At 40.4% G+C, this 17,070-nt stretch overlaps 1 protein-coding gene across 1 annotated transcript; it reads right to left on the reverse strand.

The window, feature by feature from the left end:
- Positions 1 to 7,844: 7,844 nt before the first annotated feature.
- LOC129643570 (cytochrome c oxidase copper chaperone) lies at positions 7,845 to 15,698 on the reverse strand. Its single transcript, XM_055568293.1, has 3 exons — positions 15,476 to 15,698; positions 13,595 to 13,683; positions 7,845 to 7,975 (listed from the first exon to the last, which is right to left on the reverse strand). Exons 1-2 carry the CDS (start codon positions 15,655 to 15,657, stop codon positions 13,599 to 13,601), a joined length of 267 nt encoding a protein of 88 aa, XP_055424268.1. The 5' UTR covers positions 15,658 to 15,698; the 3' UTR covers positions 7,845 to 7,975; positions 13,595 to 13,598.
- Between the last annotated feature and the right edge of the window lie 1,372 nt (positions 15,699 to 17,070).

Raw genomic sequence — 17,070 nt, forward strand, 5'->3', positions numbered from 1 at the left:
TGAATATGCAAACACTAAACTAAGGAATGTCCCTCTGGCCTCCGAATGACTCCCTGCTTCTGTTTCCTTACTACCGTTACTCCTATAGCCCCTGAGGTCTGCGGGCAGGGATGGAGGAAGTGGAGGGGTACCTGGTAACCTTCTAGAATTATTCAAGCATTCCCTCCATAGAGGCCTTTATTATACTGCTGGTAACCTAACTAAAATTAGTGAGAAGTTAGGAATTGTCAGATATGCTGAGGAGTGGAAATTTTCAGCTTAACGCACATTGAGTGCCTGCTATGAACCGAGCGTTGAAGAGAATCAAAGTTTCCCAAGAGCGAGCTCTCTTATCAAGCAAGAGCTGCCTCAGAAGACAATGGCGATTCAGTGTGGGAAGTACAGTAACTGAGTTGAGTTAAGGAGAGGTGGCAGCCTAAGAGGAAGATGGCATCAAGAAAGAAAGACACAAGGGCTAACAAGGAATTTGGGGGCCAGGACTGAATTAGCCAGATAGACGGAGAAGAGGATTTCCACTGGTAAGAACAGCAGACTCATAGGCAGAGAGGTGTGAAAATGCACAGCATGTCAAAAGCTGGTTCTTTTTCTTATTTAATTACAATCGCCTGACAAACAAATGTGCATCTTATTCCCTTTTTTCTAAAGTTGAGGTGGGAAATCAGTGGTAAAGGAAAAAAGAGAGTGCCTGGAGAAGGACTCCCCCTCCAGTGCCCTGCCGCACCAGCCCAACCCCCAGCCTTTCCCACAGCAATGATTTGGATCTGTGATATCATTTGAGTAGTGGAGTTGGGGATTTCCATATGCTGCTTTTCTGTCACCTGCCTGCCTCCCGGCCAAGCCACCCCTTTAACAAGCAACAGTTGCTCATCCCTCCACCTTAGTCATGCACCCCCCTGAGCTGTCAAAGTGGCTGTCTCTGCCAGCTGTGAACAAGGAAATCAGAAGCAACCAAGGCTCTGCCCAAGATAGAATTTCAAAGCAGGTCATCTTTCTCAGTCAGCCTGACCAGTGGCTGGCCCTGACCCCTTAAAGAGACAGGAGACCCACTGACTGTTGCTCTCAGCCCAGCTTCTTTGTCAATTCACAAATGTGTTCACCTGAGCAGAAGGTACTAACATATAGCAAGCAGGTATTATTTCCCCATGATACCTTTTTTTTTTAAATGGAAGAAATGAACTCAATAAGGTTAAGGAACATTCCCAAGGTGATAGAGATAGTATGTGAAAAGAGGCTAAAGCTTAGGTCACTGTGATTCTAAATTGTATGTTCTCTGTGCTGTACCACCTTGCCGGCTATTTTTGGAAGTTTATAGATGTCCACGTGTAGGCTCATTCATTGTTACAGGGGTTTGAGGATGCCACTGGGGTGGCATAAACCCCACATGCCGCCTCCTGCAGTGATCGTGACGGTGATGTCTATGGGAAGGGACCTATAATGGGAATACAATGGAAAGCTGTATCTTGTTTATTTTTAAAACTAGGTTTGATAGAAGAAGAGAGAAAAAAGTGTGTACCAAAATGGTATGTTCTTACATGGAAACCTACAAATACACCGTAGAAAATATTTGGGGAGAATAAAAGGAAAGACACAGAAGTTTGCATCAATTCTATTCAATAGGCATTTACTTAGTACAAAGTAAGTGTGCCGGGAACTGGGGATAGAAGATGAGTAAGACAATGATCACCTTCAAGGAACTTTTGGTCTAGTGAGGGAGACTGATCCAGAAAAAAGTACAACCCCCCAAATACACTTATTAGGTATGTGGCCAATGAGACATAAGAGGGCACGTGTCAGGGAGCTTCTGGGAAAAGTACATTCCTTTGTGGAGACAGTAAGGAGGCCTGCTACCTTTCATCCTGGTTTGAGTAGTGTGATATGTAATGCTTGATGCAACCATAGCCGTGAGACAGGATGGGGTTCAAGGAAGCACTCACTGATGGGTGGAGCAAAGAATTCAGGAAAAACAGCACAGGGAAGGTGACATTTAAGCTGGTCTAAAAACACGCTCAGTAGGTGTTCCCCCAGCTAGGGAAGGGCCTGCCAGGAAGGGAGAACAGAATGTGAAGTCAAATCCAGAAGTAAAATGAAAATACATGGTGTATTCTGGTAATGGAGAACAGTTTGTTACAGGTGAATCAAAGGGAGCACAGGACATGAGGCAGAAGCAAGCTGGGGCCAGATTATGAAGTGAGCCAGCTGAACCACCTCTCCAAGAGTGGTCATAGACCACGGCTGCTCTGAGACGTGTTACTGGTCCATGATGAGATATGGACAGAAATTGAGAGAAGTTAGACATTTTTATACAATTTGACAGAAAACTTATTAGCCTATGAATTGGAAAAAATTGTAGTCCTTCGCCTCACATAGTTTGAGAAACATTGGGTTTGAGATGAACGCTTGGCTAATATAGTTATTAAAATAGAACACAGGCGTGATTTTAGGCATTGGACACATACTGCTGAGCTGATCTCAGGCAGACACTACTGCTTTCTTATCCCATTTCCCCTTTCCCCCCAATCTGTGGTACTCTGATTTTCTTGGACAATATATGAAGACAGGTGAGCTTCTCTCTGGGTTGCCAGGGCCTGAAATAAGACTGGTCAAAGCCAAGCACACTATCCCATTCCTCTCTACTGCAACTGGTTTAAGAGTGGGCATGTGACCAATGAGACACGAGGTTGTGAACGTGGGAGCATCCAAGGAAAAGTATTTTCCCTGATAGAGCCAGTAAGGATGCCTGTTACCTTTAATTCTGGCTTGAATACAGCTATATGATGGTGTAATGCTTGACGCTACCATAGCCATGAGATAGGATAGGCCTAAGGATGAGAAGGTTAGAGAGGAGAAAAATAGAACAAGCCTTGGTTCTTCAAAGTATCACTGAGCATTGTATCAAATCTGAAACTTTCAACTGCCAGACTTTATAACAGGAAACAAATTACATGTATTACTTAAGCCATTCTATTTGGGTATTCTAGTACTTGCAGTTGAATACACTCAGATGCAGATCTCCCTAAAGATCTCCATGGGCTTTCCAGGTGGCACTAGTGGTAAAGAACCCATCTGCCAATGCCGGAGACATAAGAGATGTGGGTTTGATCCCTGGGTCAGGAAGATTCCCTGGAGGAGGGCATGGCAACCTACTCCAGTAGTCTCACCTGGAGAATCCCATGGAGAGGAGTCTGGTGGGCTACAGTCCATAGGGTTGCAAAGAGTTGGACACGACAGAAGTAACTTAGCATGCACACATGCAAGGATCTCCTTAGGACTGCTCTTCAGCCAGTAGTTGTTAAACAACTCCTATATTCTATGAAAACTGAGTATCAGATGACTTGTTCTGTGCTATCAGTAACTTTCTCTTAAAAGTTTGAGTAAACTGAGAAGAAATGCTCCTCTAAACTCAATTTGACCATTAGAACAATTTGTTGGTTAATAAACAAGATGATTTGGTGCAAAGTTAGTCATCTGTTCAACATCTATTTACCATTTACCTCTTCCTCCTTATAACAGAATTCCAGTTTTGTTCTGATATCTAAACTACACATGGATCCAAGGAGGGGATCCTGGTTTAAACCAATCAGCATAAGGCGTTCTGTTGACAATCATCATTATACTCTCTCCAGATGGCACAGATGGTAAAGAATCCCCTTGCCAGGAGATGCAAGGGACACGGGTTTGATCCCTGGGTCAGGAAGATCCCCTGGAGTAGGAAATGGTAACCCACTCCAGTATTCTTGCCTGGGAAATCCCATGGACAGGAGAGCCTGGCAGGCTACAGTCCATGGAGTCTTGCACAAAACCTAATTTGGCTCAATCAGGTCAAAAAGGTAGGGGTGCAGGGTACTTCAATGCCTTAGGAATAGTTTCTGTCTCCTCTGCCGGACTTAAACAAGAAAACACATGATTAGCTTCATCAATTCCTGGAGAGCTCTGAGGTGAAAAATATTGATAACTTGATTCTTGGATGGCATCACTGAGCCTCTGATATCACTGCATCTAGAGTTTGCCCTAACCCTGGACTTCCAGTTGTGTATTTTCCTTGATGAAGATTTTGTATAACTTAACTGTCAAAAGCACCATCATCAACACAGAACCACCATCTAGCAGTTTATCACAGCTAAAGAAACACTGGGTACATTCACACATGTACTCTTTTTAGGAAAACATCTTGGAATATTTATCATAGCACTGAATATTCAACTTTTTATTTTTATAGTTTATATACATATATCCACCAGAATATAAGCTTTTTGAGAGCAGAGTCCATGTCTTACTAATCTTTGTTCATTACTTAGCACACAGTTGGTGTTTAGTATGTCCTCAGTAAATGTTGACTCAAGCATCCTCTCATTTCGAGAACAAGGGATACATATGATTCACATATTCACATACTCAACATTTAGGGCAGTTCTTTGCACGTAACAGGCCTTCAATAAATATGTACTGAATGAATAAATGAATTTATGACTATGAATACATTATTTTTTTTATTAGTTAACTGGTACAGGAAAGAGCATTGAGTTTTTGGGCTTGAACTCTAATGACAAAGACTCACATCCCAGGTCACCAAATATTTGACCAGAACCATTTCTTTAACCTGCCTGCCTGTACTCACCTGTGCAATGGGGATTATAGTTTCTCCTCACATCAGACCTGTATAATTATCCTAAAACAGACCTTGCACAGGTATATGGTCCTGTTCTCATTAACCTTCAAGTCAAATGTTTCAAGGTTAGACAAAGGGAACTAATTTTAGAGAATAGCATGAATGTATCTGTATTGAGAATTTGGGAAGTATCATGACTAGCAGGAGCTTAGCCAAGAGGTATGTCAGAACATGGTGACAACCTATTAGGAAGCTAAGTTCTTCATTTTTTCAAATTACTGTGGTAACATGTTACTATTATTAGTAACAAAATGCTACACATAATCTTTGGGAAGGCTTAAGCACTAGGGAATGATGGGCAGTCCTGTGAGATGTACTTTTAAGTATGGCAGATGTCAAGAAGGGTCGTTCAATTCCTTTACCAATCAGGTAAGCATATCAAATTGACAAAGGTTGAAAAAATTAATCTTGCTAAGAGGTCACCCTCAGTACTAAGGTACAAATGGGCACCCCCTTTCTAGAGATCAGTCAGGCAGGACTCATCCAAAGCCTCTGGCCCATCTTTGGTTAAATGACACTTGTACTTTCCTTTGGAAACGTCCATTGTAGTGTTATAATGGAGTAGCCAATGGAAAAAAAAAAAAGCATACATGCAAAAAGAGATAAATGGCAAGGTCACCAAGAAGTGGTCTATTGTAGACTGGTGGCATTTCAGCTGATTTCTTTCTTCCTTATGTTTCCACAAAACCAACAAAACAAAACATTTTTAAAATCAGAAATAATTTAGGTATCTGGTATGTATCCTGTTCAATACTGAGACCCAGTTCCTAGAATGGTATCTAACATACAACAGGCATTCTATTAAACGTTTAATGAAATGAATGTACAGATAGAGAACCGTTTAAATTATGGTAAGCCCTGGAGTAATTTGTACATAGCTAATAGAAACCATATTGCAGAACTATACTCACAGGTGATAAATTATGGAGAAAAGTTAATACTATGATTGCATTAAAAATATGTAGCATAAGGACCTTGCTGGTGGTCCAGTGGCGACGACTCTATGCTTCCAGTGCAGGGGACAAGGGTTTGATCTCTTGTCAGCGAACTAGATCCTGTGTGCTGCAACAAGACCCGGCACAGTCAAAAAAAGAAAAGTAGCATAGAAACATGACCTAAATTTTTTGTTTTTAAAAAATATATTAAAAGCATTAAGAAAAATTTGGAACAGCAAAAATTAACATTGGGAGATAAGGTTAGGAATTTTCTTGTTCTTTTTGTAGTTCCAGGACATATTCAAGCAGAATATGGATAACTATCTGCCAGCTATCTATATTGGTGGGAAGTTGATTCACATCATCTCCCTTAGGAGTCCAAGATTCTATTCTTCACCCTAGAAGAATGCTCTGAAATCTACACAATGTCCACTTAAATAAAACTCTATATCCAAGCGAATGTTAAAGTAAAAACATGAATACAGAGAATGTCAGTAACATTAAATGCTAGATATTGCGCCAAATGCTTTATGTACCCCCACTTTAATGAGTACTCAATCTTGTATTACTACTATCCCCAATTTTTTCTTTCAGATGAGAAAAACAGACCCAAAGAGGCTGACTTGTTTGAGGTCATGTAGCCATCTGTTGAACTTAAGCCTGTCACACTTCAAAGCTATGCTTTTTTCTTCCCCCAGCTGTACAGCATGTGGGATTCTGGTTACCCCACCAGAGATTGAACCTGCACCCCCTGCATTGGAAGTGTGGGGTCTTAACCACTGGCCTGCCAGGGAAGCCCCAGAGCCATGCCTTAACTAGGAAAGGATCCTTAGGAACAATTTAGTTCAGTTCCTTTTTAAGAAGCAATCTTCCAATCATATGACACATGAACCCTACATATTCTCATTAGTTTTCACAGTATCTTTTGTTGAAACATGTAAAATATCATGTATGAAATGAGTTGCCAGTCCAGGTTCGATGCACGATACTGGATGCTAGGGGCTGGTGCACTGGGACGACCCAGAGGGATGGAATGGGGAGGGAGGAGGGAGGAGGGTTCAGGATGGGGAACACATGTATACCTGTGGCAGATTCATTTTGATATTTGGCAAAACTAATACAGTTATGTAAAGTTTAAAAATAAAATAAAATTAAAAAAAAAAAAAAAGATTTAAAATTCAAAGACAGAGTATGACCAACTGCCTCATTTGCTCAAAAGCAGCTAATAGGACCACAGGGCTGCTATAGTGATCCACACTTTATGTTCTATTCACTATGTTCTATATGTTAGAACTATAAAACATAGTGAATAGAACATATATTCTGTATCTCTACAGTGTAGGACTGAGCTATTTCATTAGTGACTTATTTGTAAAAATCCAGCCTCTGACCTGGGCCAACTTACAATTAATAAGAGATAACTGTTTGGCCCCTAGGCATTAAACTTATGATCCTAGTCTATTCTAAAATGTAAAAAATGTACACTTAATTATGCCAAACAGTTGAGATCTTTCAAGCCAACGCACCCTGATGTGGTCCAAAATCTAAACAAGTTACTTTCACAAAAGAGAGAATTACTAAAGAACAATAATGACTTAAAATATTAAGACTGAAGATTTGTCCAATTCTTACCTTTTAAAAAGTTAAAATAAAAAACAAAACCTTGAATGAGATGGTTTGACTACCAGATCAATTATAAATTGAATACGTCTATATAACTAATCTTTGTGATTTCGTTAGGTAAGATCAGTATCTGCTTTCTCTTGACAAAAAATATCCAAAGTTCCCAGAATGACAAGAACATAAGAAATTTGTTATAGGATTTGTTTATACTACAGTCGGTCCCTCAGGATCTGGGGCAATTGGTTCCAGGACCCTCCTGTGGATATCAGAACCTGTGTTTGCTCAAGTCCCTTATACAAAATGATGTAGTATTTCTATATAACTTAAGCACATCCTCCTACACACATCTCTAGATTATTTATAATACCTAATAAAATGTAAATATTGTGCAAATAGTTGTAAATACAATGTAAACAGTTGTAAATACTATGTAAATAGTTGAAAAAAATGACAAACTCATGTTTTATTTTTTGCAACTTTCTGGAATTCCCCCGCCCCACCCCCCAATATTTTTGATCCAAGCTTGTTTGAATCCACAAATGAGAAACCCATAGATATTCCTTAAGAAAAATAAATACCACTTGAGGATGTGAGGAATATAAAAAGAAACACACCTGAAGACTTTTAACCAGGGATTTTTTTTTTAATAAATTATAAATAATTTTTTATTTATCAATTTTCAGCAAGGAACTCCCAAAGTTACTGAATCTTCTTCATTTTTCAGGAACTATTCACTCCCAGAGCAGACCACCTGCAGATAAAAAATGTATTTTAGAAAGTTTAAAATTTCAAACATCATGCCAGACCTATGGAGTCAGGAATTAAGATGCTAGAAATATATGCTTCAGCCAAGGACTATTAACTAGCTGCCACAATTACTCTAAACCAGTCACAAAAGATCCACACTTTACAATTTTAGTTTTGCTTAACTTTAAAAACATCACGGAAACTGTTTAATTCATTACAAGGTTTAATCTTTAAAGTCTTTGTTGAAGTAAAAACTATACGTTCATTTATTTTCTCAAAAACATCTTCCCCAAAGAGGTTTATTTTTATAGATATTCAAGAGAAGAGACTTGCACCCCCCCTCCTTGCTGACTCAAGTATGTTTGGCAAAGATCCACGAAGTGGAAGGCAAGTCAGCTCTGTAAACAAGGCATTTCCTGTGGAAAGTTACTCACTCAAACCCAAGGGCAAAGTAAGGGTAACACTTTTGAAACGAATCTGGAAAGATCAAAAAGGGAGAGCAGCAGAGGATAGGGCTGCTGGTCATAGCAGGTGTCTCTGCACCCCCACTCCTATCCCAGAAGAGAGGAACAATGCTAACAAGGTAGCTAAGTAATTGGACTGGCCGAATCGTCAAGTCTAATTCAAGTGCTTCCCTCACCTAGCTAGCTATTCCTGCATTTGGTTTAGAAAAGATAAGCCTTATCAACAATATAAATATATAAATTCTCTCTTTTCTAAAAGGCTCAGAGGAAGAATAGGTGTAAACGTATGCAAAAATGAAGTCACTCATCATTTCAGGAGACAGCAGTCTGTATAGTATTGCTACCTCTTTTGTTATCAGCTTCTCATCATCAGGGGGGCTACCCACTGAAAGCCTCTGAGTATAAAGTCCTTGACAGAAGACAGATATCTATTGAATAAATAAATGTTCAAAGAGCAAAAATGACCCTCTTCCTTGATTCTCAGGATCATATTTTCAGACATCATCAGTTGTCCCTGAGTTTGTTTTGTGTGTGTGAAATCAGCATATTTTAAGCATATGTTAACCAAATATTAAGGTCAATCAAACTTTAAATACTGAGTATCACCACCACTCAGTGCTGGTCCTTTAATTTATTTCAAAGATTTTAGCCCCCAAACTGTGTTCTCTAGGTGCCTCCTGGGTCTTAAATGCAGAAAGATGCCAGCTGCCATTTCTAAGCAGGTTTTAGGTTCCTCTAGTTTCTCTTTCAGTAAAAGCAGCAGTCATGGACTTCCCTGGTGGCCCAGCGGATAGGAATCCACCTGCCAAATGTAGAGGACATGGGCTGGATCCCTGGTGTGGGAAGATTCCACATGCCATGGAGCAACTAAGCCCGTGCACCAAAGCTACTGAGCCGGCACTCTAAAGCCTGAATGCTGCAACTCCTGAAACCCGTGTGCTAGCGCCGGCACTCCCCAAGAGAAGCCACCGCAATGAGACGCCTGTGTACCCCAACCAGTGAGCAGCCCTTGCATGCCGCAACTAGAGAAATTCCTCACACAGCAACCAAGTCCTAGCGCAGCCAAAGAAAAAGAAAAAAGCAGTTGTAAATGTCTAGAATCACCACAACCACACCCTATTTTTTCTTAGGAGTAGTTTTCAAGTCTCTGTTTTTGCTGCTATTAAATCTTTAGACAATTTATATTTAGTATTATCCCTACTACTTCTTCAGCTTAAGCCAGTGGTAGTTAGAGAGGAACATCTGAAAATTATATAGGAGCTTCAGTTAACAGGTGAAGATCAGGGCTCAAGCTTGTGAATTTTGGAAAACATTCCTCAGATGATTATAAGGTACACTTCTGGTTGAATGTACTTACTTTCACATTAAGTTCAATTTTCTGGATTCAAGGTACAATTAAGATCTTATTTAGAAAATAAAATCTACTAAGGTTTTTGAATTAAGGAACTTTCATGATCATTACTGGGAAGATCTGAGATCGCAAAATATTTTTCCTTTGAAGCTATCTTCAGAAAAATGTGGTCTAATGGTGTAAGAGACACCAATTTAGTTAAGTTTATCTTATAACAGAGCAGATAGTAGTGTTGAATTTTACCCAGTTACTGACCCAGTTGCTGAGTTATATCCACCTCTGTATTTCAACAAAAGGTCTTTGTAACTAGCATTCAAAATAAAGTTTTAGGTAAACCTAAAAACGAATACGTTGGCAGTAAAATCTCATTAAGTGCAAGCAGTGAAGTATAAAGTACTCTCAATCTGGAGAGTGAAAAAGACCTAGATTTGGACTTCCTTGGTGGTCTAGTGGTAAAGAATCTGCCTGCCAATGCAGGGGACACAGATCTGATCCCTGGTCCAGGAAGATTCCACATGCCTTGGGACAACTAAGCCCATACTCCACAACTACTGAGCCCATGCTCTAGGGCCCTAGAGCCACAACTACTGAGCTGTGCTTCACAAAAGAAGCCATCACAATAAGAAGCCCGGGCACCACGAAGAGGAGGAGCCCCTGCTCTGAGCAACTGGGGAAAGCCTGCACACAGCAGGCCCAGAGCAGCCAAAACAAAACAAGATCAAGATTCTAGTTTTAATCCCACCACCTATCCATTCCTAACTTGAGCAAGCCTTTTTTTTTTTTTTACTTCATAGTCCCTCCATTTCCCCATGGGGGATAGGGAAATAGGGTACCTGGAACCAAAGTAGATCCAAACACCTGTTCCTTTTCCAAAAGTAGTATTATGCTGAAAATAAAAAACATATTCTCAATCCTAAGAAAGGCCCTACGTGGATTCAGATTCTTTTCATAACCAGGATTCAAAACTACATAATCATGACATATATTAAACAGATCTCAATAGAATGTCTGCTATCCACAATTCCAAGATATGGCTATCTGGTTTCTCTTTGACAGTTTACAAAGCCTATTCACACACATATCATTTAATTATCACAATGACTCTAAGAAGTAGTTTGGTCATGTACTGTTCTCTCTCCTTTACACATGAGAAAACTAAGGCTCAGAAAATTAAGGACTTGCTCAATAACACAACTGGTTCAACTGTTTTCTAAGTCCAAAGCTCTTGCATTTTATTTTATACACAAACGAAGCCATGGGAATCACTCTCATTCTCCATCCCAATAAAAAAGAAAACCATGATGTCTTTTTGTCCTTGTGAATATATGCTACTTATAGCAATAACTGTATCACCTTTGAGATCCACATGAAGTCCAAGCGAAACTTCTGATGCTCCTAAAATTAGCATTTAAAAAAAAATCATCCTTTTTATCAAGGCAGGCTTAACCTTAAGCTTACACAACTGACTAGAAAGAAAGGGACAAGGAAATCATGTACAAATGTTGAGATTCCATGTCTTTGAAGTAATCAAGTTATACTTTTTAAAAATAGTATATTTTTAAAAAGTTATACTTTTTAAGCTCCCCACAACCATATTTACTTATTTTACAAAATGATTCACCATGAGATTTCTAAAAAGTCACTTATGTGTATCTTGTATACACAGGTTCATAATACCATACATAAAAATCACAAAATATATTATGGTTCTCTTTTTACAAACAAAAAAGTAAAACTCAGATATGATTAGATTAGTATCTTAATGAACATATATTTAGTTCAAGTAAAACACACTCTAAGCTAAAGAACAGGAGAACCAAACTTTAGCCTCAGGACTTTCAGTCTAGACTGTTTTCCACCTCTTGGTGATACTTCTTATCAGCTGGTTCCTTATCCCTTCTTTTTCACAGCTCAATGAGGAAGGCTGGTCACATGTAAAATTCCAAAGAGGCAGGAAACAGGTGAAAGGGAAAGAAGCCAGGCTTTCTATTACTTTTATAGTGGTATGTAGCTTTGGCTTTATCTCAGCTATTATTAAAATGGTGGTATGGTGTGGATCTTATGGGGGAGTAAGGGCACCAAGCAGAGGAAATCTGTCTAGAGAGAGAGGTTACAGGTCTGACCCTGCCTAGAGGTAGTCACTTCATACATATGGGCCTTAGTTTCCTCATTTATTCATTCATTTAATCAAGAATCTTCTATTGAACACTTGGTATGTCCAGAGGGGCTTCCCCAGGTGGCTCAGTGGTAAAGAATCCACCTGCCAATGCAGGAGACTTGGGTTTGACCCTGATCTGGGAAGATCCCATAGGCCGCGTGGCAAATCTGCCCATGCGCCATGACTACTGAACCAGCGCTCTAGAGCCTGCAAGGCACGACTACCGAGACCACGTGAAGCCTGAGCGCCCTAGAGCCTGTGCTCTGCAAGAGAAGCCTCCGCAATAAGAAGTTGGCATACCCCAACTAGAGAGCACCCCTAGTCTCTGCAACTAGAGAAAAGCCCATGCAGCAATGAAGACCCAGCACAGCCAAAAAACACAAAAAACCAAGGTTTTAGTTTTATTAGAATAAAGCATGGTACGAAAGAAACAGCAACAATTCCATTTCTGTTTTGCAGAAAGCAATGCTTCCATGTGCGGCCTACTCCATATTTAAAAGCTCTTCCTAAGTCAGAAAGAAAAACACCAATACAGTATATTAACGCATATATATGGACTTTAGAAAGATGGAAACAATGGCCCTGTGAGACAGCAAAAGAGACACAGATATAAAGAACAGACTTTTGGACTCTGTGGGAGAAGGTGAGGGTGGGATGACTTGAGAGAATAGCATTGAAACATGTATATTACCATATGTGAAACAGATCGCCAGTCCAGGTTTGATGCATGAAACAGGGCACTCAAAGCCAGTGCACTAGGATAACCCAGAGGGATGGGATGGGGAGGGAAAGGCGGAGGCGTTCAGGACACGGGGACACATGTACACCCATGGCTGATTCATGTTAATGAATGGGAAAAACCACCACAATATTGTAAAGTAATTAGCCTCCAATTATAATATATAAATTGATTTTTTTAAAAAAGCTCTTCCTAAAAACTCACAAGATTAGAAACAAAAAACAGAGAATATTTCCCTTTTAATCAGACAACCGAATTTTGTCTGGATATTCTGAACTTCCTAAGCCATGATTCTCCTATCTCTAACATAACTCTAAAAGCTTTTGTCAAGCCCTTACTTGAAAGCTTAATTCTCCCCTTCCCAAATCCATAAAACACCTCTCAATTTCTTTTTTTCTGGTGGCAACATGCAGCATGCAGGATCCTGACCAACCAGAGATGGAGCCCAGGGACCCTGCAGTGGAAGCTGGAAGTCTTAACCACTGGACCACCAGGGAAGTCCCATATTTCTCAATTTATTAGCATCATTTACTCTGTACACTAGAAACTGAAAAGCTATTTTTCTAGTTATACTTAGGCATGTTAGATTAACCAGGTGAGCTACCTTTCAGACAAGTGGTGGTTTAGTTGCTAAGTTGTGTCTGACTCTTGGGATCCCATGGACTGTAGCCCACCAGGCTCCTCTGTCCATGCGATTCTCCAGGTGAGAATCCATTTCCTTCTCCAGAGGAGCTTCCTGACCCAGGAATTGAACCTGGGTCTCCTGCATTGCAGGCAGATTCTTTACCCACTGAACTATGAGGGAAGCCCCAAGAATGCTGCCGAATGATTGCTAAACCTGTAAAGCAATACACAAATTGGAAGCAATCAGCCTATGTATTACCTTCCCAATAAGAAAGTACCATGCTCACCATTTCATATCTTAAATCCCAGGGCTCTCATGCACTCCTTGTGGGCTTCAATTAGGTGTCCACATTGCTCTTCTCCTTTCTCAATTATGCTATAAATCAAAATGTACTTGTTAATAAAGTAGGCATTAAGCACATTTAGCGGTAAGTAAGCTAAGTGATGAGGAGTGAGGCAGAACATGGATCTGACAGGATACAGCTGGAGTTTTAAAAACGGTATTATACCAAATGGTTTTATACCAAAGTTGTTTTTACTGGCTCTTGTGATACTTCCTTGCCCATGAAAATGTTCCACAGATAACTAGTTTTGGGGGGTAGAGGAATCTGATTAGAAGAAATAATTATGCATATTAAATATTGACCCTAGACAATAGCCAAGGAATAATACTGCTCTGTAATGAAATAAACTGAGTAAAAAGTTAATGTTAAATGTACAGAAAGAAGAGCTTAATTTTTTGCCTATCACAGAGGAATTACATTTTTGATTCCGCCCTATATTCAAATACCTCTAAATAAATTTACTTCTAGCCACAAGACACCCAACACAAACAGCAAAAAACATCTGGCTGCCAAGGGCGGCCTGAGGAGCCCCACTCATGATGATCAAAGAACTTTTCACTTGTAAAATTACAAAGTAAAGACTGGGACCACGAAAAAAATCAATTATATGAAAAAACTGACTCCTGACTCTAGATATCTGGGGAGCCGCCATAGGGGTCAAAGGTAACTGATGCAGAAGTTATCTTTAAAAAAGGTAGGTTCTCCTTCCTTCTAAATACAATTTATCTTTCACTAGCTTTAATGGCTGTCTGCATGGGATAGCAAGCTCCTTATGAAAATAATAGCTACAGCTAGCTCACCCTGATCATTTATTAAATACTGAAAATACTATGCTAGGCACCAAATATGACTTATAGCACAGTAATCCTGAAGGCAGAAACCTTGGGCCCATTTTACAGACATGAGGCAGAGATGTTAATTTGCTCAAGGTCACAAAGCTGGTTGGTGAACCAGGACTCAAACTGAAACTGGATCCCAGGCTCTTAATTATGATGTAATACTATCTGAAGGTTCAATAAGCACCTACTGTTTTTAACTGTGGAAGCACAGTATCCCACTGTAGTCTTCAATTCTCCCTTCACAGTATTACTTGCAAAATACTTAAGTGTTAATGTCACTTTTGCTCTCTTTACTTTCTATGTGAGGACAAAAAGGGACTGGAGGGAGAGGTGTAACACTCACATTATCTGAAGATTGCTTCAGATATTTGTTTCACAACAGAGGCTGTATACAATAAAAACAAGAATGCGAGTTGCTGGTAATCCAGTTGTACTATTCTGAATACTGTAATGTCATTTATGTCATAGCCTGGTTGATTTTTAAATCATCTAGCTAAAAGACGTGGGGATAAGAGGGTTTTCTGTAGTGTTCAGAAATGTACCCTGTGTCTTACTATGTCTAAATTTTGGGAGAAATCACCAGAGATTGTACTCTTTGATACTGTCAAACCTCACACAGCAATCATTAACTTTAAGTTCCTTTAAATCAAGCAGCATCTTTACCCATTTCTACGTTTTTGAACCTAAGGCAGTGCTTGACCCATAACATTTCCACGTTCAGAAACCCTTTGTAGGAAGGAATGAGTGGACGAAGCAAACTCGAGTCAACCTGACCTCTTTCCAATCCCTTCATCTGTTTCCCAAGGGTGAGCTAAAGGGTAAGGGCTCAGTCTACAGACAGCCAACAGCGAAGCCTATAGGACTCTATAATCTTCAAGAGCACCACACGCCTAAGCGAGGACCAACACCAGCCCCAGGCAGGGCACAAGTGCCTGAACGCCAGACGCGGAGCCTCCGGCCGCCCCATCCCCGACTGCGCACTAACCACGCATCGCGCGCCTTCTTGGTCTCCGGGCAGGCGCAGCAGGGCTTCAGCGGCTTCTTCTCCTGCGACTCAGATGAGGCAGGGCTTGCGGCCACCAGACCTGGCATTTTTCGTGCCCAAAAACAGCAACTAGCACAGACAGCCTGAACTCTCCAAACTTGGCGAAGCCGATTTGCGCGCATTCACTTCCGGCAGTCGCTCTGAAGAGAACAGGAAGTCCTGCCTCTCTTCCACAATTGGGGGAAGAGAGGGGAAAGGGGAGATTTTTTTTTTTTTTTTAAAGGCGCTGTGCAGAAGAGTCAAAATGAAGGTATTAATGTGAGGACGTCTCTTTGGTCCAAGAGCAGAGAAGTGAGACGAGAGTGCAGCGACCTGGAGGACCCACAAAGGAGGAGATCTTCTAGTCTTTCCCAGTCTATTATTTTCCTCTGTTTCTTTGCGTTGTTCACTTAAGAAGGCTTCCTTATCTCGCCTTCCTATTCTCTGGAACTCTGCATTCCGTTGGGTATACTTGCCTTTTCTCCTTTGCTTCTCGCTTCTCTTCTTTTCTCAGCTATTTGTAAGGCTTCTTCTGACAACCACGTTGTTGCCTTCTTGCCGTTTGTTTTTCTCGGAGATGATTTTGGTCACTGCCCTCCTGTACTGTGTTACCAACCTCCATGCATAGTTCTTCACGCACTATGTCTATCAGATCTAATCCCTTGAATCTGTCACTTCCACTGTATAACTGTAAGGGAGTTGATTTAGGTCGTACCTGAATGACCTAGTGGTTTTCTCTACTTTCTTCAATTTAAGCCTGAATTTTGCAATAAGGAGCTGATAATCTGAGCCACAGTCAGCTCCAGGTCTTGTTTTTGCTGACTGTATAGAACTTCTCTATCTTCAGCTGAAGAGAATATAATCAATCTGATTTTGGTATTGACCATCTGGTTATGCCCATGTGTGGAGTCATCTCTTGTATTGTTAGAAGAGGGTGTATGCTGTGACCAGTGTATTCTCTTGACAAAACTCTGTTAGCCTTTGCGTTGCTTCATTTTGTACTCCAAGGCCAAACTTGCCTGTTACTCCAGGTATCTCTTGATTTCCTACTTTTGCATTCCAATCCTCTATGATGAAAAGGACATCGTTTTTTGGTGTTAGTTCTAGAAGGTCTTGTCGGTCTTCATAAAACCATTCAACTTCAGGTTTTTTGGCATCAGAGGTTGGGGCATAGACTTGGACTACTGTGATGTTGAATGATTTGCCTTGGAAATGAACCAAGATCATTTGGTAATTTTTGAGATTGCACCCAAGTACTGCATTTTTAGACTCTTTTGTAGACTATGAAGGCTACTCCATTTCTTCTAAGGAATTCTTTTAGAGATCTCTTCAAGAAAATTTGAGATACCAAGGGAACATCTCATGTAAGAATGGGCACAGTGAAGGACAGAAATGGCAAGAACCTGAGAGAAGCAGAAGAGATTAAGAAGTGGCAAGAATACACAGAAGAACTATACAAAAAAAGGTCTTAATGACCCAAATAACCGCGATAGTGTGGTCACTCACCTAGAGCCAGACATCCTGGAATGTGAAGTCAAGTGGGCTGTAGGGAGCAT

Source organism: Bubalus kerabau, chromosome 2 (assembly GCF_029407905.1).
Source record: "Bubalus kerabau isolate K-KA32 ecotype Philippines breed swamp buffalo chromosome 2, PCC_UOA_SB_1v2, whole genome shotgun sequence".
Taxonomy (NCBI): Eukaryota; Metazoa; Chordata; class Mammalia; order Artiodactyla; family Bovidae; genus Bubalus; species Bubalus kerabau.

Coding starts and splice junctions, on each gene's coding strand:
- LOC129643570 (XM_055568293.1), bottom strand. CDS start 15,657: ATGCGCGCAAATCGGCTTCGCCAAGTTTGGAGAGTTCAGGCTGTCTGT. Junction 13,684..15,475: donor AAGAAGGCGCGCGATGCGTG/GTTAGTGCGCAG, acceptor TTTGATTTATAG/CATAATTGAGAAAGGAGAAG.